This window comes from Pagrus pagrus (assembly GCF_965226575.1).
Source record: "Pagrus pagrus genome assembly, chromosome: 16".
In the NCBI taxonomy this organism is placed as follows: domain Eukaryota; kingdom Metazoa; phylum Chordata; class Actinopteri; order Spariformes; family Sparidae; genus Pagrus; species Pagrus pagrus.
In genome coordinates, this window is record NC_140200.1 from 24,244,330 (window position 1) to 24,270,429 (window position 26,100).

The 26,100-nt window shown below is 39.9% G+C and overlaps 1 protein-coding gene across 1 annotated transcript in view; it reads left to right on the forward strand.

The window, feature by feature from the left end:
- Window positions 1–22,955, forward strand: part of ptchd4 (patched domain containing 4) — a 65,814-nt gene extending 42,859 nt beyond the window's left edge. The window contains exon 3 of the mRNA XM_084377992.1: window positions 6,497–22,955. Coding sequence (XP_084234118.1) covers window positions 6,497–8,178 — 1,682 coding nt within the window. The 3' untranslated portion in view covers window positions 8,179–22,955. The remainder of the gene's footprint in view (window positions 1–6,496) is intronic.
- Window positions 22,956–26,100: the final 3,145 nt, after the last annotated feature.

Sequence of the window (26,100 nt, forward strand, 5' to 3'; positions counted from 1 at the left end):
GTAGAAGAGGTGTGACTGCCAATCTGAAATGTCTGTTTGGGGAAGTCCAGTATCCAAGGTTGATGTGTGGTGCTGAAGCCTATATTGAGATCTTACATTTTAGATAGATTTTATTGCCATTGCATTTTGTGTGAAATGGAATTTTAAAATCCTCCCAATTTTCATTATTATTAAACAGTAGGCTACTTGTGTCAGATTTGCCCTAATTCTGTGTTACCTAACCTATTTTATATGTCAGTCTGAATGGCAGATGTTAGCTCTGTCATGTATTCATTTAGTTAACAGTTCAACCTGGCAGTAGCTGGCTGTGAATATTTAGTATTGTTGTATTGTTGTAAGATCCACTTACATTATAACTAAGCTAAGTTAAAGGTGCAGCTGGTACCTTCAATCCAGCTTTGTCTCTGTTTTGTCAAGGAAAGTACTGAGATACAAATCGAATAAACCGTTCACCTGAGGCAACGTGTTTCATAATACAAAGTCATTTGTAGTTCTCATTTGAATAAAGCGATTACGCCAAATGTCCTGTTAGATTTGGGGAAATACATGAGAAAGCAACACTTTTATATTCACTAGACATCCAATCCTTGCTGTTTCCTTTGCTCAGTTCAAACATGTTGCCCACTGAAGCGTCTGTCTTACTTTGACTTGGGTGTGAACCGACCTACACATCACCCCAGTGAGTGTGCTGCTGTTTTTGATCTTTTGATCTCCTCACTCCTTCTAATTGGGATTCTTCTCACTTTTGAGTACAGAGCTTTCAAAGACAAAGGTAGTTTAACAGAGAGACAAGACAGGTATGAAATCTCCCAAGCCTTCGTCATTGATAAAAAGAGTTATGCTCTTACTAGAAAGCAGACTTGATCAAAACATTGTACCAACACTAGTCTGAGTGCTTTTTAAATCAGTCTGTCTGATGGGTTTTACCAGTGTTTTGGAATGTTTTATTCTAATTACTAAAAACATGGGTATACTTTGTGTTAGCTGCCATTTGCCATGACATGTTGATGGTGTTATATCGTATTGACAGCTGTTGGTCTCAGATCATTTTAGTGCAGCATGAAACTTCCCGAAACACAAATCTTGCTTGATACAAGTAGTCCTTCCAGTTCGTATTTAGTACTTTGACATTATTGTCGTTTGGAAAGACGTTCGGTCAGCAGATTTAACTGTATTACCATGCAGCATTAACATATGGCAGCTGAAGACCGCTTGCAACACTTTTTAGTTTTTTTAGTTTTTAGTTTTATTATCATAGATTCTAACTTTTTTAATGTACTTTCTTTTTTGATATTATCAACTGTATTAGTTTGACTACGTGAGAGGGTTGTATGTGTATGTTTGTGAGGGAGGATGGAAAGTTAGGGAGAAGCTAGCAGTTAAGAAGGTGGAAGAACACACGGATCTTTATTTTTTTTTATTTTTTGTAACTTAATTTAACTTTAGATTTAACTCACTATTTGGATTATAAAGTTCAATTTGATTTTGATGAACTCAAATAGAACTGAAACAATTTATAGATAAGTCAATTAACAGAAAATTGTTTTGATGATTTATTTATCTTTTAGACTATTCACTTGTGAGGATTTGCTGCTTTTCTTTTTCTTATTTCAGTGAAAATGGGATGTCTTTGGGTTTTTGAATTGTTGGTTGGACAAAAAAAAAAAGCTTTAAAAAAATTGAAGATAGCTCCTTTGTGTCAGGCATTTTTATTTATTTTCTGACATTTTGCAGACCATACAATAAATCAATTATCTACACATGATTTGATTATGAATATAATTACAGTGATGTTGCGAGGTATGTGTCCTGTGTCTCTGACACATTCAACTCCAACAGGACACAGTGAACTCACTATCCATGCACCATATTTTATTGCAGATAATGCTACATAATGAACATATTGTACGGAAATATTATAAAAGGAAACTGGTCATCAAGACAGAAAATGTTTTAATTATCTTCCACCATTAATCATACAAATTCTCAGGGCATCCTGGTGGCCTAGTGGTTAGGACACATGCAATGAGGCCATGGCACTGGTGATCAGCTTAATCAGGGACCTGTGTTGCATGTCATGGGTGTGTAAAAAAAAATGGATTCACATAAGAATTGCAAATCTTCTCCAACAATTCAGAATCTATTCACAATTGTCAAAAATCCATTGTCTAAATCTTTATTAGTAGCCTGATGTTAACGCAACAAAAAAGGCGGAACTAAACTGCAAGGGTAGTGCAGCACCCGGACAATTTACAGTTACCCTATAGTTGATCTTCAAACAAGGAAGCAGTTGAAAGTGTTTCTTTTATTTAATGACTGGATAATTACCTTTGCAAGACGAACATTAAGCAGGCCACATGTCTGTGTTTGCTTTTTATGCCGTCACCAGACGTTACAATGTAATGTTAATGGAGTGAAGCGGCTGTCAGCAATAACAAACTAGGCCAGCTGACAACCGCTAACAAGCTAAGAAACACACCGCAGCATCAACACGTTAAACAAACTCTGGGATAAAGAAAATAACTCTGCTCCAAAACTCTGCTTCTGCTCAGAGTCGTGTACTACAATGGACCCCCAGAGCTAACAGTGCAGAGAGGCTGCTCTCACTGCTGGACTTATAACGTTAATAACACAGCAGAGCACAGCCCCTATTTTGTTATCCACATACATGCATGCTTTTCAAATTAATTTATTCATTAATTGATGCTGTTAATTATGTTAAATTAAAGGCGGCCGATCATTTATCTTAATTTCCAGTTGTGTTTCATATTGTGTTTCAGCAGACTAAGGACCCCAGTTAATGTTTAACACACAATAAACTGGAGCTAAAGACTGATAATGGAGCCCCGTTTTCTATTCATTCGATTGATAATCAAGTTCGAATCGAGAATTGTTTTGAATCGAAAATGTATTCAGATAATAACTAGATGCAGCCCAACCATTATGCATGTTTTGACACATGTACTGGCCAGAGTTTTACTATATCTCAGATAATATATGATTGAAGTTCTATAGCTCCATTTCTATAGCTTTATTGATACATTATTAAGATATGAGTGAATGCAGAAATACAGCTTGCTATTAGATATGTGGTAAACAGATTTTTGTTAATTGTCCATCTTCACCTGCAAGATCAATCCCTGTAATGAATCCCAGAGCTTTTCCAATCATGTCTCGAAAATGACTCACTACTTAAAATCTTATTCGGTAACCGGTGAAGGGAAACGCATGCTGACTCCCCTTGGTGTAATGTTGTATAAACCCTAGGCATGAATTCCCTCTCCCTCCACACCCTCTAAACCAACTGACACTAACTAATTGACTTGCAGCACTGCTTAATAAAACTAAAAGCAGGAAGAGTCATCTAGCCGACTCATTACATACGACTAATCCTTTATAGCTAATTAACTTTTCTCTCTGAGTCAGACAAGGGGAGATTTATAATGCTGTCAGGGTTAGCACTGTCCACCTGCTACAGTTGAAAGGAATATTTCAAAGCTGATGTTGGCAGTGAAACATACGGATGGGCCAGATCCAGTGTCCACTTGCACTGAAATATTTACATGCTGGAGGAACATTGAATTGATTCTAGTGTTCACGAATTCATAACACATTCCCTCATAGCAGTTTTCTCCCCCATCAGAAATGCCTCTCCGGCATTTTACAAATAAATGAACAGTGAGCGTGGGTGGGCGGGTGTTCCTGTGTGGGAGATTTTGCACTATGGAGCATATGCCTTTGAACGTTGGGTATTCATGTCTATATTTTTTAAAATCCCACAGATTTGACTCACATGAATGAACCTGCTGCAGACAGATTTGGATGCTGTTTGCTGATGCATGGTAGAGCGGACAGTGTACAGCTCTATTTCAGATATGGAGAGAAAAGGAAAGCCCATGTCTCTATTAGAGGAGTCAAACCAAGGCTGCGCAAATGTATGTTTTAATTGAATGTTTAATCTGTCTTGTCATGCTCAAATTGTTTAGCAGGCTTGCCATTGCTGGTAAAAAACACCCAGAACATCAGGACATGTTTTATTCACCTTGACAGATGTTTATTAAAGACCGTACTTAACATGGCAGCCCCTAGGAGCCAATAATGGAGTCTTAGAATCAGGGGATGTCATACATATTTACTGCTTTTATTGACGCACACCAATGAATTGTGACGGAAGCAGGTTGAAAGCCCACAAAGATTTATCTCCATATCACAACAAAACATCTAAGTACAACCATATATCAAAACATGTCCTTTGTAAACATATCGGCCCTATAATTTAGCTGATGAGACGTTGATTTTGATTCAGTTATCTCCTCCATATTCTTCAATGAAGTCATCTGGATAATAAAAAAAAATACATAATAAAACTACTGTTTCTATATATATTTTTCTGGCAGATATGGTGACGTGGTGGATGGTTCTCAATGCTATAATAATGATCATCAGTTGCCATTACTATGGAAAGGAAGCCAGTCAGAGGTGCAGTTCAAAACATTTATTCGTTGCAGTTGGGACTAAAATGTGGCATCATAGTCTTCGAATTTTATTTAAAACCTTTAGCTTTTGCTTGAGGTTAGTGGCACAGCCCGCTGAGTTTCAGGGTCAGTAATTGAAATGCACCAGGGGAGGTTTAGTTAAAGTTTTATTATTCAAGCATTCTCCATGCAACAAAAGGACTAGAGCTTTGTTATATTTTTTTAAAATGTTACTCACATTATCACAAATGTTTCCAGCAACTGCTACTTTTTGCTACTTTTGGGATAGGGATACGTCTGTGAACAATACACTTAACATGAATAAAACTTTTAAACATTACCTCGTCTGTGAACATTTGTGCCTGAGTTAGCTACTCGGGTGTTTATTGGTCCCGAACAGCCAGAAGACTGTACATTAGCTGTAAGCTAACAAGCAAAAGCATTCACCGAGGGTTTGTGTGTGTCTGTTTGTTTGTATTCAGGTCAACCTCTAACTAAACTCAGCACTCAGACTGGAGCCTGGAGAGACTCCAGTGCTCTCTCTTCTTTTCCCCTTTCCTCGCTGTAAAGTCATTTGCCTAGTAAAGTACGTGTCCTTGTCAGCTCCAGTGAGCAGGCAACATGACAGTACATAAACAACAACAATGGCCACCTCCGCAAATCACTGCTGCAGTCAGGTTATTAAGTCAGAGAAAAGATAACTCAGCTTTTTAATCCCAAAGTTAAAAAGTTATCTCTTAGCTCTCCTCTCATTAGTTAATGGCTCTGGATCAGAGCAGAATTTGAGGGGAATCGGGGTGTTTATTCCTCTAAGAAGGTCTGGCTCTGTAGCTGACTCTCTCCTCCAGAACTGGCATTTGGGGCGGCAATAGCTCAGTCTGTAGGGACTTGGCTCGGAGACTCAAAGGTGGCCGTTTCAAGTCCCCCCTCGGACCAAAAAAGTATAATGTGGACTAGTAATGGAGAATACTGCTTCACATCCTGGGCATTGCTGAGGTGCCCTTGAGCAAGGCACCGACCCCTAACACTGCTCGTTGGGCGCCGTTGCATCTGGCAGCCCTTTCACTCATTCTCCTCTATACACTGCGTGTGGGTAATGTGAGTGATAAAATAACAAAAAGAATTTCCCCTTCGCCACTCTTACTTTTTTCAGCACAGCAGTACTTGTACTCAACTCACAAAGTCCAACAGCAATTATCTTACAATAAAGAGCGGGTTGCCACACAAAGAACAAGATATTTACTCACAGTTGTTTATCTTTTGCATAGAATTACATGCGCATCCAATCAATGGAACTGTTCAAGCGGCAATCACCTGACATTGTCTATGCAAAAGATTTGTGGTACTTTTTTCAGAACCATGGACGTCTGAAATTGTTCTCCCACTCTGCAAGTCTATACAGCATTCATTGCATGAAGCCCACAGATAATCAGAAATAGTAGGTTAAACAGCAAGTCCATGTCTGGATGTTATGATGCTGAAAGAACATCAATTCATGCTTTTTGAGGACAACTTTTATAGCTTGCTTTGGTTCGTGTATCAAGCAGTGCTTCTTGCAAATGAGGGAAATGTTAAAATATACTGGAATTATTTTTTTAAGATTATTTTTTGAAAGCAATTTTCTGAAATCAAACCATGAAGGTCTAAGGAATGTGCCTTAACCAATAGTCTACCGGGTATGATTCAAATTGAAAAGAAATTGAGAGGTTATTGGCAAAATGATATTTCTTCTTTTGATATTCTTCTATTCTATTGAAAAAAAGTTTTGTTATCTCTTTATGATGTAGCAATAATAAATATTGAGTTTCAGAGAATTCTGTGTATTGCAATGATGTTACCCAGTTGTACAAAAAAATATTCTGAAACTCTCCTGAGAAATCGACTTTTTCACTTATTAGGAAGGATTATATATCATGCAAATAGAACATTTTTCCAGACCATGTCATTTCTGATGAACACAGTGCTAACACATCAGTGCAAACATAATTCTTACTGAGTTCATTCTCTCTCTTTTCTTCCAGGCCATGGAACTAAAGGGGTGTTCGAGCTGCTGGCAGGCTGGAGGAGAACAAGAGAAAACCTCCCCTTCAAGGAGCGCGTAGCGGATGCTTTCGCTGATGTGATGGTGTGCTACACCATGACCAGCTCGCTCTACATCATCACCTTTGGCATGGGAGCTAGCCCTTTTACCAACATCGAGTCTGTGAAAATTTTCTGCCAGAGCATGTGCGTTGCCATCCTGGTCAACTACTTCTATGTTTTCTCTTTCTACGGCTCCTGCCTGGTGTTTGCCGGACAGTTGGAGCAGAACCGCTACCACAGTGTTTTCTGTTGTAAAATCCCCTCAGTGGAGTACCTGGACCGCCAGCCCACATGGTTTAAAACCATGATGAGTGACGGCCATGACTTGTCCACACACCACGACAGCGTCCCCTACCAGAATCACTTCATCCAACACTTCCTGCGTGAGCACTACACAGAATGGATTACCAACACTTATGTCAAACCCTTTGTGGTCATTCTGTATCTCATCTACGCCTCTTTCTCATTCATGGGATGTTTACAAATCAGTGATGGATCAAATATTGTGAACCTACTGGCTAGTAACTCTCCAAGTGTTTCATATGCTCTGACCCAGCAAAAATACTTCAGTAACTACAGTCCTGTGATTGGGTTTTACATTTATGAACCCATCGAGTATTGGAACTCCACGGTGCAGGAGCACCTGAAGACTCTGAGTCATGGCTTCAACAAGATCTCCTGGATGGACAACTTTTTCCACTACCTGCGGGTGGTGAATGTGAGTGCATCAACCAAGAGCGACTTCATCAACATCCTCAAGGGCTCCTTCCTGCGAAGCCCGGAGTACCAGCACTTCACTGAGGACATCATATTCTCCAAGAACCGTGAGACTGATGAGTACGACATCATTGCCTCACGGATGTACCTTGTGGCACGGACGACGGAGAAGAAGCGCGAAGAGGTGGTGGAGCTTCTAGAAAAGCTTCGTCCGTTGATGCTGATCAACAGCATCAAGTTCATTGCCTTCAATCCTACGTTTGTGTTCATGGACCGCTACAGCTCCTCCGTCATCTCGCCCATCCTGACCTCAGGATTCAGCGTACTCACAATCCTCATCCTCACTTTCTTCCTGGTCATCAACCCCTTGGGCAACTTCTGGCTCATCCTCACTGTAACGTCCGTGGAGCTGGGCGTCTTGGGTTTGATGACCCTCTGGAACGTTGGCATGGACAGCATCTCAATCCTGTGCCTTATTTATACCCTCAATTTCGCCATGGATCACTGTGCACCACACCTGTACACTTTTGTGCTAGCCACCGAGCACACTAGGACGCAGTGCATCAAGTTGGCACTGGAGGAGCACGGGGCAGCCATCCTGCAGAACACTTCCTGCTTTGTGATTGGTATCATGCCCCTGGTGTTTGTGCCTTCCAATCTGACCTACACACTGTTCAAGTGCTCGCTCCTCACCGCGGGCTGCACCGTGCTGCACTGCTTTGTCATCCTGCCTGTCTTCCTGACCTTCTTCCCGCCGTCCAAAAAGAGACACAAGAAAAAGAAACGGGCCAAGCGCAAAGAGCGGGAGAGGGAGAGGGAGCGGGAAAGGGAGAGGGAAAGAGAAAGGGAGGAGATAGAGTGCATCGAAGTCAGGGAGAATCCTGATCATGTGACAAACGTCTGAGTAGTTTGTGATTTTAGCAATGAATATCAGTGGGTATCCGTCAGTTCTTGGTGGATTAGAGGTGCTCTCAAATGGTGAGGCACTTCTTGAGGTGCAGGGGAGTGCGAGATGTCCCCTGCAGAGTGGGCACTGGTCACTCCCAACCAATAGCAGCTCAGCTGGCCAGAGTAGAGCGCAGCCCCTTCGGTCGGTCATTCAGTCCTTCAGTCTGGACAGTGTATCTCATTTGCACAAACTGCAACACGCTCATGGTTCTACAGCTCTTTCCCAACTATTTGGTGTGTAAAAACAAGTTAGTTACCAGAACTTATGCTTGCTAAATCTGTAAGTAAATTCTAAACATACAGTATGTTAGTCCATTTAAATATTAGCAATTCTGTGTTCATCTCCTGCAGCCCTTATCTCAAAGGAAGAGAGTGAGGAGCATAGCAGTCTGTTAAGCCAAGGACATTCAGACAAGTTGGTGGAGGTGGTTAGTGTGATCATACAAAAGTGTATAAATAAGACAGGGCAGGAGATGACTGTGCACCTTACTGTGCATACCTCGATAGCAGCGAAAAAAGAAAGGTAACCAAATTCTGTTGGAAAGAGAGAAACTGCGGAAAGAAAGCACACCGCATGCTTTTCTGTAACATTTAAAATAGCTGAACAGCTGAACCGGGCAGATGGCATACACTGTGTCCATAATGAAGAATTATCTTGCACATGCATCGTGTGAATAGAACAGTCTAGGTTTATAGTAGCAGGAGGCAAATATTTCTGCTTTAAATTCAGAGGTCATATAAGGTCTTGGCAATGGCAAAAGAATCTGCAGTGGGCTGCAGTGTATGAACAGGAAGTGATAGGTGACTGTCGTGCAGCAGTATTTGAAAAGGCAGTAAGCCTGAGTATGACTTAAGTAAATCCTAAACTGTTTTCGCAACAGAACAGTAAAAACCAAAAGTGAAGAGTGTTTCCACGGCTTGAAATGTTGAACTTTCCAGCAGGTTGATAACGATGAAAAGTTTCTGTGAGAGTATGAATGTCTCTATGATCCACTTATAAAAGCTGACTGGTATGGCACTGGCAATTGGAAGGTCTGAATGTGACTCAAAACTAGCAGCGGTGCCAAATAGTGTACAGAATTTCTTTTTGTTTGACACATTTCTATAAAAACAAAAAAGTCTCAGTAAGTTTGAACTTTCACATAAGTCAATCATAAATCATGAATTATTCAAGATAATTTAGTGACTTAATGTTCAGGTTTGTGAAGCAGATTATATAACAGGCTTAAATTAAACAGTGAGGCACTTTTTGTAAAGTACACTACTGTCTCTGAACAGTGTAAAATAAACTGATAGAGAGCTGAAGTCAGACTAGATCTTCCAGGCTTTGTTGCAGAAGTAAGAAAACCTCATTCATAATCCCCTTAGATGGTGAACATAGCTGAGCAGCTAAGGGCCACATTTGTTCCTGAGTCAGAGGAGATCAAGAAAGAGCTAAAAGAATGCCACTTTGGTATTTTGGTGCAATACCACCATCGTAAATACAAATCCCTGGTTTCTTGAACAATTTGTCAGATGTAATGTACGTTCCTACTACAAAAAGGTCGTAGAATGTCTTGAAAACTGGCATGACAAGCGTTGCACACAGCTCAGAGCAGTAACAGCATGCCAAGCTAATGTAACCCGTACCACCCAGTTATAACATGCTAACGGCTAAACCTCTGTCAAAATGGGCTGCCTTGGCAAGTTGACAACTTTGCTAACACAGTTAAATATCAAGTTAGTGCAACAGCACAAGACATAACTTAGCAAGCCAGCTAATATTATTTACTGTTCAACAGCAACAATTGTGGCTTTGAGTCTTGCCGAGTTACGGACCTGAAAACCTCCTCCTCCTGGCGGTTCAAAGCTGCTGTGATAGCGGTGTAAACACCAACATGCCCTGGCAGTGCTCCAGGCAGTGTCAGCTAGCTGTGCTAACTCGTAGCTACAGTATGCAGCAGTTAGAGGTTGCTTTCAGGAAACTCCCTAAATCACAGAGTTGAGGCAAAGCAGTCGGAGGACATCAGGAGGAAACCAGATATTTTTATATTCTTCCCATAAAATATGATCCAGTGTCACTAAACTGATGATAGTTGGTCCTGTCTGTGATCTACTGCCTTACATCATTATGCACTGTGATGCTACCCGCTCTATAAGGTTACATGGTGTTGAAAGGCATAGGTTAGTGTGGCTGAGGTAGAGACACCATTCACAACATTACAAGTCAGTGTACCATCAAAATGAATCTAAGCCCTTTAAGGTAAAATAGTTACATAATGTTGCTGTAATTAGTCAGGCATTCTGAAACACAATCCAAATGCTAATGTTGCTCTGTATCCACTGGATGTTTAAATAGGCAGTTTCGTTTACACATTTGTCAAAGCAACTTTTTAAGGTGATCATTTGTCAAGTTGTGTTTCTACGATGTCCCGCCGCCCCAAAGTGACAAAAATCAGTTAGTGGTGCTTTAATGAACACTGTTTTCCCCATGCCTTAGACCGCAGTTGGTTAATGATGTGACAAACACTAGCTAGGCTACGAAATAAACCAGTTACAATGATATATTACATGCACAAGGTCATGATAGAAAAATGTCACAGTTTTAACAGTTTTTTTTAAATGCTAATAAATTCCTTGTTTCACCTTTTCACAATCACGATTGGTTCAAATGCTAATAACAAGTACTTTAAAAGCCATTCATTGATCTTAGAATATGGACAGTATACCCCATGAAATCAAGTTTTCAGGAAAGACAATTAAAGACACCCTGAATGAGATTCCACTGAGCTGCAGAGGCTAATGAAGCTGCATCTAGCCTGGAAGTGACGTCAAGACTTCAGTTCTTTATCGGTTGCAAAAGGGAAGGTGCAGACTACTGCTGCCACCTGTAGGGCTGGAGCTGGTCTTGTCCATGTAGTAACTGAGTTTATTTTGCCCTAATACTTCAAATAACATTCCATCAAAAATGGGTTCTATTCCACAAATACCCTTCTTCAGTATTCAGTCTTAGAAGTCCTAAATGGCTTTTGTCTCCCCAGAGGGTAAACAGTATTATCTCTGTGTGCCAAGGCCTGATAAGAATCTCTGTTGCAGTCCCAAAACAAACACACTCAAGGTCAACAGCCCTGACAGATACCTATCTCTCACTGACCCCTGGCAGGCAGATCTTAGCTGGTGGCATGTGATAGAGAGGCCCCATATGTGAGCAGATGTGGCTGATTGCAGACCAGTCAATACCTTCTCAGGCGATGGGCTGGTTCTTAAGGGGCTGTCATTGTGGGGACACTGCTGGCTGGGTTTTTTTGTGCTGCCACTGAGAATTTGAATTCCTCTCACATAGGACAGCGAACCAGGCAGCTGGGGTTGATTCGAATGCTCATATTGGACCAAATGTCAGTGAGAATATATGTGTGAATGTTGGACAAAGGAGTGTTTGAGGGAAGAAGATTGTCATTCAGTGTCGAGTGAGAAATCAGTAGATATCAAAAAAGCGATGAAATCAATGTGAGACAAATATGGAAAAGAATGATATTTTAACAGTCATACTTTCCTTAAAACACATTCCCTGCTTCTGTGGAGTTACAAAGTAGTCTTAAGTGCTGACTTGTCAATGATAAAAACCTTATATTTCATCAGCCAAACAATGCCCTACTTAGAAATGAGGAGTTTTTGGCAAGCTACTTCCTGCAGTAGCTGCAGTGAACGTCACATTATGTAAAAGCCATGTCATGTATGTATAGCAAGAAGGCATGAAATGTTTGAAACACGGGAGAGAAATGCAAATCTTAAATAATTTACTTCCCAAAATGGACTGTGTTTGCATGGCACTGTATTGTATGTATGCATGTATTTAATTTTTCTGTATGAAGTCTGCGTATTTTCATTTTGGCTACGCTGTAGTGACTTATGTTTGTTGTTTCGATGCATATTCTGTAACACCATGTGCTGCAAAAGAACAAAATGAGTCATATCTGTTCCAAAACAAAAGCCAGAGGATATCCCATGTGTAAAATAACTGTAAATTACTCTTTTCTATATTTTCTAAGAAAAAAATATACTATAGAAAGATTTTTAATGACAGAATTTTCTTAAAAAAATAAAAAGGGAAAAAAGTTGAACACAGTAGGCCAGTAATAAACAGTGGAATGTTACCAGTATACTACTAGATCTTATTCCTTGCACACTGCAGTGTCAATGTTTGTTGATGATTCACGTTTTTATATTGGGAAACTGTGGCCACCATTTTATTGTTTGTTTGTGTGTCTTGACTCCTTCATATTCTCTACTTGGCCCTCACATTTAAGGAAATCAGAACAGTCTATAAGGCTTTATAAAGACTTTTAACAAAAATGTAGGTTAGAAATTTCCAGAGTATAGATGGAATCTCCAATTTATGTCTGACATACATCAGTTACAGTTTGCTATATGGCAGGAAGAGCTTAGCAGCAAAGATGTCAATATTTAGCATTATTGTTAACTCTTCAGTCCTTAATATATTTGGTGCCCTCTTAGGCAACCTGTCATTGCTGCCTTGAAGGCTATTGCTGTGACCTAGTCGCATTGACCACTTTTCAGCTTTCTTACAATTAGCATCATTACCAATGCCAAATGCTGTCTGATTAGGCTACTGTGTATTTAAATAGCATTAGAAATGAGTACTAATAATTCTTCTATGGCAACACATTGAGTCTTACCAATCAATCCAATCGCCAGAATAAATGTGGGCAATGTGCATTTCTACCACGAATATGTTGAAACCCATCATTGTTACCATTAATTGTAACTTTATGTTTCTTTAGGATAGATTTGGGTTTAGGCACCACAAACCACTTGGTAACGGTTAGGAAAAGATCATATTTTGGCTTAAAATACATGTTTTGGTCAGGCACAAACATGACAGGAGATGTCCTGACTTCAAAAGTAGCAGTTTTTTGTCACCACAAACATCACTGAAAATTGGCCCGAGGTCTCCTTAAAAATATCTAGTGCTGTCAATCTTAAAAATGTTGAAAATGTGAACTGTGGTCACTGGCCTGGCAACCCTATGACACATTTTATAGAAATGTCAATAAGGTACGTAGCCTATGACACATACAAATGTGATTGTATCAGTGGTTTGGAAAACTGTTTGTTCCAATGTTTTATCCTGGCGACTGGGCTGTACCAGTGGGTTAATGAAACAGCGTGTAACAGCTGATATTTTAAACAAACGTTTGACAAACATCTTTTGAGGAAAAGCCAGCTTAAAGTATGTTCTTGGCATTATAGAACATTGTTCCTATTGTCAACAAATCACTTGACCAAAGACCACAACCAACAATTTGTTAGTCGTACCCACTCTGTTTGTGGTACTGAGCAAGAAGCCCATTGGTTCACATTAAAGATGGGAACCTAGATGGTAACCGATCTACAACGGGAACAGATCCCATTGGTACCCATCTTTATGAGGTTCAGTGGTTCAATTGCTTCCCATCCTCAATGGGACCAAGTGAAGAGGTACATTTTTAAATATATTGTTGATTTCTTTTTTTAAAGGCTAAAATATTTCCTAAACACGTTTGACACCACAGTATTAACAATTGTTACTCAGTCAAGAGTCGTCAGTGCATTTGTAGAAGTATGGGGTTCCATGGCACAGTGATAAGACCTATCAGGCCTTGGGACCACACAGAATACTTGTTAATGGGATCAATTCTTTGGTGGTTTTGGTCTTCTCATGAGATTTTTTGACAGTAAGATTCAGAACATTGCGAGCCGTATTCTTTAAAAAACAGATACTCTCAAGGTTGACATGCTTTCTGCTCTAAAAAGCTAAGCTTTTTTTTTTGTTTGTTGGTTTTTTTCAAATTTTCATCTGAGTACATGTGTCCACAAATACTGTTTGTTTGACTCCTATGCATTTGTAGTAAAATGAGATTGTTTGATTTATTCACCTGCTTTATCATCATGTAAAAACTAACCTTCATCCATAAATGCAGCATTCCTTCTCATAAACAGATAATGGTGACCATTTTATAGTCAATTATACCTCTTCGAGTGCTGCACATTTTCTAATGTTACAGTTTCATTGAATCCATTCTATAAACTCCTGCTATATGGTGTGTTGTAGCCCCTTTTCTATCTTCTATGGAAATATCATAACTGAAATGTATTTGATACTGTGACATTACAGCTAAATATTCACATGGCAGATGGGCTTCAAATGAGATGTTAGGTTAGGTTGCCACAGAATCTATTTTTCTCTAAACTAATGAACTAGTAATGCATGATCATCGAACAGCAAAAACACAGTAAAATAGAAATAAATTGCTTAAATCTTTGGTGGTGAAGTCACTGTTTGGGCAGGTAGATGGGTGTACTGTAAATCTCACAGAGTCCTTTGACCATGCACCAGCACATTTTCAGTTTATACAACCAGGGACAGCACAATATTTCCACAATACAGGGCAATAAAAATATGCAACCACCTCGCTTGTTGAATAATCTACATGGCAGATCTGTTTCGACCACGGCCTCAGAGGACAAATTGCTGTTTTATTGTAACTCATCTATCATGTATATCAACTGAAAAATACAAACAGGCTCACAACACCCCCATTCATCAAACCTCTTATTTAATGGCATCTAGTACAGAATTTTTCATAACGCTTCAACATTGTGCAGAAGGTAACAAGCGTAAAAGGAGGAGAAGTTATTTTAGTAACCTCAGTCCCATTTGAGCTCAGTGGCAATGTTTGCTTCATACACTGTTACAACTGTAAGCTTAAATACAGGGATCTATCTATCTATCTATCTATCTATCTATCTATCTTCAGTATGTTTATATAATGATTTTCTTTTACTTCATGATTCATTTGAAGTATCAACATATGCCGTATACCTTTATATCTGCATATTTTAGTGCTACTGTTTCCTTATCCTTGTACATACAGCATTGTCTAACTGATCTTGTATAACTGTCCTGATTTCACATTGATGACTGAAACACCTGCAACAAGGATAGCTTGTGTGTAAGTCTAAGACACTCTAAGAGTGTCTGACATGGACACATAATACTCTTAGTTATTATTTGATGTAACCATGTATTTAGGGGATTTTTGTAGGTTTGATTTAGCCAAAGTCTGAGCCTTATATGCTGTGTCTTAAAATGGTATACCACTCAGTTTAAGAAGGTACATGTGCCAGTCAGTCTTATTCGCATGGTCAGCTCTCCCTCAAACCACGTTTTTTTAAAGTAACGGTCTCTTTTTACACGTCATAAAAAGAGACCTTTTAAGATCAAAAGTATTCTCAGAGCAATCTTTTAAGGTAGTCAAAAGCTAAAAGAAGGGTACATCATGTTAATCTAAGCTACAGAACACCTTATGGTGTGTTCACACCGAATGCAAAGCAAATGATTGCTGATTTGCCGATTGTGGGCAGTGCAGGATGTGAGGCACAGGGAACTCAGTTTGCTTGTTTGTAGTCCGTTTGAGGGGTCAACCATTCACACTTCTCTGCTATTAGTTGTGCTGCGACTTCGCTAAGTTGAGCTCCGCATGAAGCCATGATGCCAATTTGCTTCGCTGCTGGATGCACATGTTAAATTTTTTCTTCGTTCTCACAAAATGGAAGTGCACGGGAGGCGAGTATTCGACACTGTTAATTTTGCATACGTATGACCGTGACGGAATTCAGTTAAACCTCTCACTAACATCAGCACTTACCAGAGACTCTGGTTCTCTCGCTTCTTTTTCCCCTCTTCTCTCTGTAAATTCATGAAGTAAAGTACATTTCCCCTCCAGCTCCAGGCAGCAGTCAACAATACAGAACAAAAACACCCGACAATGGAGGTCACCTCCGCGGATCACTGCTGCAGTTGGGTTGATAAATGGGAGTGAAGATAAATCCACTTTTTAATCCCAAAAGTTAAAAAGTAATCTCTGAGTTCTTCTTACCTCAGTAAATGGCTCAGCACCAGAGCAGAATCCAATGTGATTCTGGGTGTTAATTCATCCAGAAGGATTGGCTCTGCACGGCTCCTCCAGAGCTAGCTGGCTTTAAACAGCTGAGCAGCGGCTCCGTCACCCCACCCAAGTCTTTGATAAAAATGTGCACATCTCTACATCCATGGTGACGCGGGCTGTTGCTGAGTATTGTGTACACCATGGATGTAGAGACGTGCACATTTTTATCAAAAGTTGAATATTTTCATCTTAAACAAATGCCCAAATTACACAAATTTTGCATCATTATTTTCATCGCCCGCTTTACTCATGTCTTTGCATTGACTTTTGTAAATCCGATGCTCCAAAAATTTGCTTTGCTTCCTGTGACAGCATTAGAATTTAGTTCAGAATAGACAGCTTCCTGGCCAACTCACTGAGCTGCTCCAAAGTTCACCTGACAGGTGTGGTTTCTCAAACTGGGTGGTATTCCTCTTTAAGTGTTGTCAACACCTGGAAGCTTCATAAGTCTGTACTCTTCATATTATCAGTGGCATTGCCTTACATGTGTTTTCCAATATTTCAGTACAGATGTTAATATTTTTCAGGTGGAGTATTTTTCTTACATTGTGACTGAGATGTCAATGTGAAGTACGTCTTTAGAACCAGGTGCAGTAAAGATACACTGTGACGAGATGACAATGTCATCTGATGTTGGTTGTTTGTGTGGTGTATAATAGGTGGGTGCAAGTGTATTGAGTTGGAGGGTAACTTGTCATTTGATATTGTTGTGGTACAGTGTAATTTAGGCTTTGAAATGCTGTTCATTCTTATTGCCTTTCTCATATCTATTCAGCTTACAACAATCACTCACAGTCACATGAAGTTGTACCTATGTTGTTGCTACGAAACTGAGAGAAGTGCATGCATGTGCCTAGAAATTACAGTTCTCATGTTGGGATTTTGCAAAAGAATTCATTGTAATCCCCTTCTCACCAATTCTAGTTCACTGTTAACATTCCCCATGTCATGTAAATGCTAATGTCACTCAGCTGTTAGACCCGTGTACAGCTATGCATGGCGCTGTATCGTTCACAAACACATGTGCACACATGTTGCCAAGGTATACTCTTTAAAGAAGAACAGAAAAAATTACCAGCCAGGTCTTTGTTGTGCTTGTTTTTCTGGTCGCCTTCTTAGGTGTTGGCAGAGCTTGAACTCTGTTTTGCTAATCTATGCCTCTTACCAAGCAGCAGGGAGATTTAACCTCATTTGACTTAAGTGACAGTGAGAGAAATACAGGGTGGAAAAAGAGTGAGTAAACGTAGGCAAGGATGAGAGTCTTAGAGGAGGGAAGAGATAAAGAAAAAGGATGCAGGCAAAACAGGAGGTAAGCCCTCATCTGAATTTGAGAAGATTCCAGCAGCAGGGATGATGGGAAGTTTTCCGGGGATGGGTAATGTTGTCTGAATGGGGGGTGACTGCAGCACGGCAAGAAATGTACATGTCGAGTCCTTTGCTGGCGTTACAAGTCTTACTGACTTATTTTACTCACAGCGTGTAAAGTTGCTGCTTGTGACAAAAGCCGATTGCTTGTTACATAACAAAGTGACTCTTATCTTTAAAAGGGCAGATTTCCCCACTGTCAAGACAATGTCCCCCTCAGTGAAAGAAAATGGAATTACCTCAGAATAATCTCAGATTTTATTGCATGTTTAAAGCGGCACTCTGGCATGTTTGTATTCCACTTCCATAAGGGTGGGTGACTTGGGAGAGACAATGTTTTATAAAAGAAAGGTCAAAATAAATGCAGCAGAGACCAAGATAGCCTGACTTTTAGTTCCCACTGTGTAGAGCCGAATCTACTCATTATAGGGCCTCGGGGCAAAAATGAGTTTTGGGCCCCTAATGAGCCGTCCCCCAGAAACCAACCAGTATTTACTCAATGGAATATTACCCTGTCAAGGTTTAATGCATCACTAGTTTGTGACAATTTGACTAAAGACTAATTTGCATAAGAAAACGTTTAAGCTTAATATCAAATTAAATGAATTTTTCCCAGTGGCCGCTTGTGGTATTGCAGCAAAAAATTTCCTCATAGAGCACCATTACAGGACATGTTGACAGGACACCTCAAACTGCAACCAAGTTCAATTATGACTCTTTCCTAGTATGAATTTTTGATCCATGAAGGTTTTATGTTTGTAAAACTTTCCTCAAGCTGAGAAAAGCGATTTAAAAATCTGCAATGTCATAAAGTCGTAAAGTGAGCTGAGCTGAGTAGACCTGGAAGCAAAATACTTTTTTGATGTATGCACCATGGAAGCAATCTCATTGGACTAAATAGGGGCCATCTTTGGTATCTAGTTCTTGTTATGTCTGTGGTAAGAGCAGCCTTGGTTATTTTAAGGAGAGATTCATGTACCTGTAAGATAACCCAGATGACATCATCAGGTTTTCTGTCTTGTTTTCACATAGGGAGTAGCACTCTACATGTCAAACACACACTATATGTGCAGGAGTGCCCCTTTTGAAGATCAGTAAATTAAAATCAATCCGAATTAATTTTGGGGGATTTAGTAAACATTCTGTATGGATGAAGGACATTTCTAGTTCTTGTCTAGTTTTCCCTTCATTTGTTGTCATATTCACTAAAAGTTCTATGTGTTTTATGCCGGCAGTGGAAAGTAGACAGACTGGTGTGAGTCTCAGCTTTGTACTGCATGACGCTGGAAGTTTTACTGTACACAGCGACATCACAGTGGCTTTTTATAATCCCTCCTAACGTTTTACTTCCTGAGCTGACGGAGACTGGCAGCAGGAGTGGCTGCTGTCGTGTTGTGCTCCGTTGCAGCGTTATTGCGCCAAGCTTCCTTGGCCGGGGATATTTTTGGCTCCCACCTTGTCTTAATCCTGTCGTGATTCTCCGATGGATTATTCATGCTTCCTCTCTTATCCCACCTTCCTCCCCTCTCACCCCACCTCCTCTCTTTCTCACCTTCTCTCTCCTTCCCCATCGTCTCCTCCTGAGCGCCTTCCTTTAACACCACCAGTCTTCCCCCTTTACAGATTTGTGTCACATCATTATTGTGTGCCTGCACAGTCCCAGCCTTCAAGTGTGTGCTCCCAGGCTGTGAACCAATCAGTTCTATAATTTATTCCTTCATTAGGTTATATAATATATCTGCAGTTCTCTACATACATACTCCAAATATATAAATAAATATATAACTGGATCAATAATCTTGTTAACAACACTACTTACCTTTAATATACCCTTCCACACTATCTGTTTCATTTGGATTGGTTGTTTTTTTTTACAATCTATTGAGGCAGTCTGAACTCCCTGCTGAGGACTGCTGTGATAATTACTTCCATAGAATTCTCTCTTCTGCTCTTTCTCTCTCCAGCTAAAAAAAGAGATCCTGAAGACTTTGGGCAGTGAATAGGTTGAGTGGTATATGAATATATATTTCATAGAGACTGCAGGTCCATCAGCTTTTGCCCAACGTGAGAGTGAGTGAACCGAGAGCTTTACTAGTTACTTACAGTTTGTGACTATCACTGTGCAGGGATGCTTACAAGAGATGGAGTGATGATAGAAAGTTTGTTGAAAATAGTGCGTTAAGAGACAAAACACTGGAAATATAATAAAGATATATTCTCTTGAACTTGGCATTCAGAGTACGTCCACACTAAACCAGCTAAATTTGAAAAGGAACCATTTTTCTCTCAGTTTTGGCCGTCCATCCACACATCTGTCATCTGTGTCAGGTGTGTCTCATGGAACAGATTTGCTCCTATTTTAATCGATCCATCTGTCTACGGAGGCTGTGGAAGATCTTGTGTTTCATCCAGCCACACAGCTTTAACCACTTCCCGAAACATAATATTCATGCTTTAAGTCGTTTGAGAGTCTTTTTTTTGTCCAGTGTAACTACAGTAACTGTGTGTTGGGCTCTGGGCGCTGCCAAATAGCTGTTGACCTAAATGTAATACTGTGCCCGAAACTATTCCGTGTAGACACAGACCAACACATCCTTATATCACAATGAATGAATAGGTCGATTGCCAGCGACTCCCAAAACAATATACATCACCGTTTCCAAAACACTTAGAGCGTGCTTTAGCAACACATGTACCAGACCTCCTACAGTCGCAGGTTGGTTAGGTTTAGGGAACAAAAATTCTGTTTAGGGTTAGGATAACAGTGTGGCACAATGGCTCTTTATACTACTTCGCTTGACTTCCTCTTTCGCTGCTGTATTAATTGCCTATAAAAAGAAACGTCATAATAAGCTGCTTTCACAGTTGTTTTTCTGACGAGGATGGGCTGGTTTTACTGCAGCCATAACTGCTTTCCAAATCATAGACTATTTGTATGCTTCAAGTGCATTTTCGGGTATTACTAAGATGATTGTGTGCTGGGCTCTGAGAGCTGCCAAAATAGTGGTTGACCTACACTTAATACTGCACCTAAATGCATCCTGTGTAGACATAGATGAAATTCTGAAGCTGCTGCGCTGCCAAAATTTCACTTTCTTCACAAAGGATTGTACAAGGCATTGTGTAAGGTAGTGTGTTTCTCTGTTGGGTAACCTGAGCTTTCAGGAAACTGTGATGTTAGACCTGTTGGCGTTGGCGGCTTAAGTTCAAGCATTTTGTTACTTCTAACCCTCTCTGTAATCACTCATTTTAATGTGATCTTAGCTGATTAATCAATATGGCTGTTGTCATTAAGATGTATTCATGTTGAGTTTGTAAGACAACCTCATAATCATAAAATTGATTTGATCTCAGCAGGAGTTACTGTCTGTCCGGCTAACTGGTAGCTTCATTCTAAAGCAGATGATCTGAGCACACTGATTAATAAATGGTGCTTTTGGCTTCATAATCTGTGAGGGGAGGAAAGGTTTGCTTTGACAGCTCAGACAGGTTAAATTCATGAGAATAATAAGACTTACGATATCGACCTTTGACCTATAGAATATGCGGGTAGTGTTCAGGTTATTTATAACCACTGAATAAAAGCATAGGTCAATAGTCTGTTTCAGAAAAATGGAAAATTAAAACGTGTCTGAGCATTATTAGTACAATAATACTAGTATTAGTGCCACTGAAGGCTGAGTAGACTGTGTAGGTTTGTATTGATACATACATGTAAATCAGTGTATGCCAGGTGTTCTGAGATCCAACTGCTGTCGATGAAAGATGAATTTGTACAATGTGAACATGCTGTAACTGGATTGTGTCCAGTCTATTAGGCACAGCATACAACATAATATAATATTCTCAGTATTCTACCAGATAGTCTGTTGTTTCATTTCGCTGGTATGAGAACTCAGTGACAAACTAAATTCTCCACTTTTGTTCTGAATGCCATGCACAGTTCAGAAGCCTTACTTAGCCTCCATGTTTAATTTTAGCAATCCATCTGCTCAGTTTACGATCCTTACACGTTTTCATGCATATATTCCTTTTCTACCATATGACCCCTGAGTGGTGCCAAACTTCTAGAATCCATTCTGTGACGTCCAAAACGCAACAAAGAAACCGAGGCTACAGTACGTGGTTTGCCTACTGGTCAGGCTTTTTTAACGACAGATGGAAATCTTTACAAAAATTAGCTGGCTTAGTGTGGACGTAGCACCCGACGGCTACAAAACTGCTGGTGTGACTGCGAAGTTGCTGGTCTGTAGCATAAAATAGTTAAGATGTTTATCATTTCCAAGACTCGCAAACAAAGGAATAGCACAAAAAAGTAACAAATAATTTAATTAGAAAACAGAACTTATGATAACCATTTCATTTCCATTACAACAGTGTAAGATCTGATATTTTGGTATTTATTGTAACATAGAACCTACTCCAGCTCTTTAGTATCACGTTGCCCAAACGTTAGGTTAAACAATAAGTGTGCACTATTTAAATTAATATAAATCTTCAGTTGCAGTCAATAACTGAATCACACACAAGCATCAGCAACATACTGCATGCATGACACAGATGCAAAACCACCAATATATCAATACGCTGACATGCACTGGCCCTGTAATAGAAGTGAACAAAGTTGCAAGTGAAATAAACACACATGGTATCCAGTGAAGGTTCGATGAAATACATCAGCTTCTGTATATTTTTGTGACGTGTGTGACTTCTGTTGTAGTTGTACACTCATGAACTTTCTCTCAGATGTCAACATCAGCTGTGTGAGATGACACAAAGCTTCACAGCAGCAGCAAATGAACAAGCAGTCTTCCATAAATGCGGATAAATGATCAGCAGCAAAGCCCTCTCGGACATCCTAGCTTAGCCATCTCCGCTGACACAAAAAAGAAACACAAAAAAAAGTCAGATGTGTCAGAGTGAAATCACCTGGGTGAAAATATTATCCTGAATCCTTAATTCTAAAGCTTCTCACAGTGATAGATTGAGCTCACTCGACACATTACAGCAGCTTCCTGACAGCCTGATCCTGATATCCCTGATATCGCTGGTGTGGGCATACACGTGGAAGGATTTTGGATAGAATTTGAGCCCAGGCTTGCATACTGTATACATTTCTCTTGTAGCGAGGAGCTGAACGCCACCGGTCAGACCAGCCAAAAGTAGAAGCGTAGTGAGTCGATGATGTACGGGAATGTCTCAGTTTCAATTTATTAGACGATGTATGCTTTTGAATGCTCTGAGTATTTTAAATGTAAACTCTTTTTCTACTGCCTGCTATGTTGAAGCTATAAATAGTATGCATATGATCAATCTTTTTTACTGGACAGAAGAAAAAAAAAACATGATTTTCATTAAAAGAGCTTTTGTCTATGAAACACCTGTGAGTGATGTCTGTTGTTTTTGTTGTGAGTATCATTTTACCATTTCATGAGTATATTCTCCGTCAGTGAGCTAAAAATACATGGCAGTGGACAGGAAGTGAGAATAAAACAGTCTTCTTCATTCTTTTGATTGCAATATAATTGTATCATTGTGACGAGAAAACAAATGTTGACTTTGTTTTTGACAACATTACATTTTAAAAGCCCCAGTGGGCAACATTTTTATGGATTATATCAAAAGGGGCAATTTGTAAGATATGTAAAACATTCCAAAAACAATATTATGAAGTGTTGATGTGAGGTCAAAGATGTCTGTGTAATGTGTTGTACTGTATTGCAGAGATATCTACTGAAGTTAGCATGCTAACCAGCTAGCACCGGCCTGTCCCGGCTTGTAAAACCCTTTAGTACATCTGCACAAAAGTCATGTCATTACGTGAGATGTGACACTAGAGGGGGAAGTGCAGTGTCATGGTGTAATGCTTTAGACTACTGAACAAGCTGCTGAATTATAGTTGGGAGTGAGAACATGTTGCATTTTTACATTTTAAGCAGCCAACGCAGGCAGGGGTGAGACGAGGTCTGTTCAGTTGATTGCAAAAGGCAACACTGTCATAATGTAATTTAATGCAGTGACTTCGTATATTTAAAGTGAGCCCCTGCTGCTGTGAATTACATACATGTCTAATCCAAACATCTTATATTTGAGCCCGTACAGAAGTTTCCATATGGCTTGACACTCAGCCAAAGTTTCAACACCCACAAGTCACGCCATTACTATCTACTTAACAAGTGCAAACACGTAGACATATAGGTGAGCCAGTGTGCGTCTTGTGAAGTGTCTACATCAGCAGCTAACCTGCAGCGTGTCATTAACATGACAACTTTGGAGGTACTGATAGGCTCATTTTAATGGAAATTTACACAATTACCCTCTCAATCAACTGGTGAGACAGGAAAATATCAAAGTCAGAGTGTTGCTAGTATTACTAACAAATAATTACAGAATTAAATTGTATTCCACGTTTTTGTTAAGCAATGCTAAATATTACATTCCTGCCCAACACTTTACACCCAACACAAGGATATTACAACCAATCCATCATAGAGGTCTCATTGGAATGAATGAGGGGGCTGTGTTTTCTCATACACTGTTAATATCACGCCTTGTTACCGGTGGAGGGTCAACAGCAGCTTTAGGTTAAATAAAGACAGTTTTTTCAGCAGGATCTATTTGATGAAGTCACACTCAAGGTCAACCTCTATGGTATGAAGCTTTTGTCTGGTGTCCGTTGAGACAGTTTGTGTGCAGCTGTGGTTCCTGTTTTTTACAACACTCATTGCAATCACCGAATTGCCAGCATGCGTCTGTGTTTTACAGCTATTGTCCCAGTGTTGCTGCCTTCAGGAGGGACGAGCCTACTAAACCTGACAGAGTAGTAAAGAGCTTAGACTGACAGCGACTGATGCAATCTGACTAACCAGCACATCATATTTTACTGTAGTCAACAACGGGCAGACATTGCAACCACCATGCATCCATTACCTAATTAATCACAAAGAAATAAATTTTGACATCTCAAGATAGCTGAAGTGAAGAGAAAACTAGCATCAACTGCCGCTCACGACTTCCCCATTCAACAAATTACATCCATCAAAGTGTCCTTTAGCAAATTAACTCACTGCTCGAGTGGCGCTGCTCTCTGACAAATGGAAGAAAAGGAAGGTTTTACTGGGCAGCTTCCACGTGTGAAAGTGTCGGATGATTAAAGTGGGAAGTTGGACGATGTGAAAACAGCTCGTGTATACTCAGCAAAGCTTCCCTGGATAAATCAAGGTTAGAGGCACACACAGTATCAGCCTGGGTAAAAAAATACGCTATGTTACAATACTGAGTACGAGGAAACATAAGAGATATGTTCCACCTGGTATCTACTATATTCATCCCCGGCTTTTCCAAAACAAAATCTATGGAACATTAAAGGCCACATGTATGTCAGAGCTAATTCTGAGCTACATTTAAAATGTTAAAAAAAAGGAAGCTATAATATGTAAAGACCCCCTTAACTCCAGTACATCTTCCCCTGTATGGAAGCCCACATCTGCCAAAATGAATATATGAAAAGTTAGACATGACGAAAATAAAAATATTCACAATAAGTCAAAATGATGAGATAATATGTTAGCTTTTAAACGAACCAAGTGAAGAAAATAGTGTCTCATAATTAATTACTATAACTTCATTTATACATTTAGTGCTTAGTATCTCATAAACTGGACTTACTATATCATATTGAATTCAAATATTGAGTATCAAATATTTTTGAATTCACTTCTAATTTAACATAGTCATATTTTTTGATGAACCATGAGTTCTTACTATTTACGAGGCCCAATCCTTACAAGCACAGGACTTTCACCCAGGAGACGGCTGCTCGTGTCCAGTGTGAAAGGTGAATGTCAACGTTGAGCTGTTTTAACTTCCAATAGTAGTGAAGTTACATCACATGCATAACATAACAGAAGTTGTGTATGTGAGGAAGGCAGGTTGTCCTGGACTTTTACACATCTGCATGTGTTTTGGCATTTTTGACTAGTAAAGAGGCAGAGAAACAAAATGACATTCCCACATCTGCCTCAACATTTATGACATTGCAGGGAAGCTCATCGGTACTAATTACAAAAGCCAAGCAGATGATGAAAACAGCCCATCTGGCACGGTGAGAGGAAGGTGGAAAAAGCAGTAACAGGCAGACGAGTAAAGTGAGAAGGAGGGGAGATAGAAATAGCAGCTGAACATCTGAATTCTTCTCAATCTGCCACTTTTTTCCCCTCGAACTCCTTCTCGCCCTCTCCTGCCTGCTTGCATCTTGCAGAAATGAAATATTCATGGAAGCCCTGGATTTTATCCGCTGCTTATCATCCTGCCAGCTGCTTGCTCTGCTTCCACTGCTGTGATCGCCACTACGACAGCAGCGAGGCCACCGCTGCCAATTGCATCGTCCACACCTTACTGCAAGTTCTTGCTGTTTGTGTGAAGAGCAAAGAGCATATATGCAAGGGCAAGCTCCAGTTTCAGCTCCAGCTCCAGTCACCCTCCCTTTCTTCTCCCCACCCACACAGGAAGACAAGAAGAAGAGC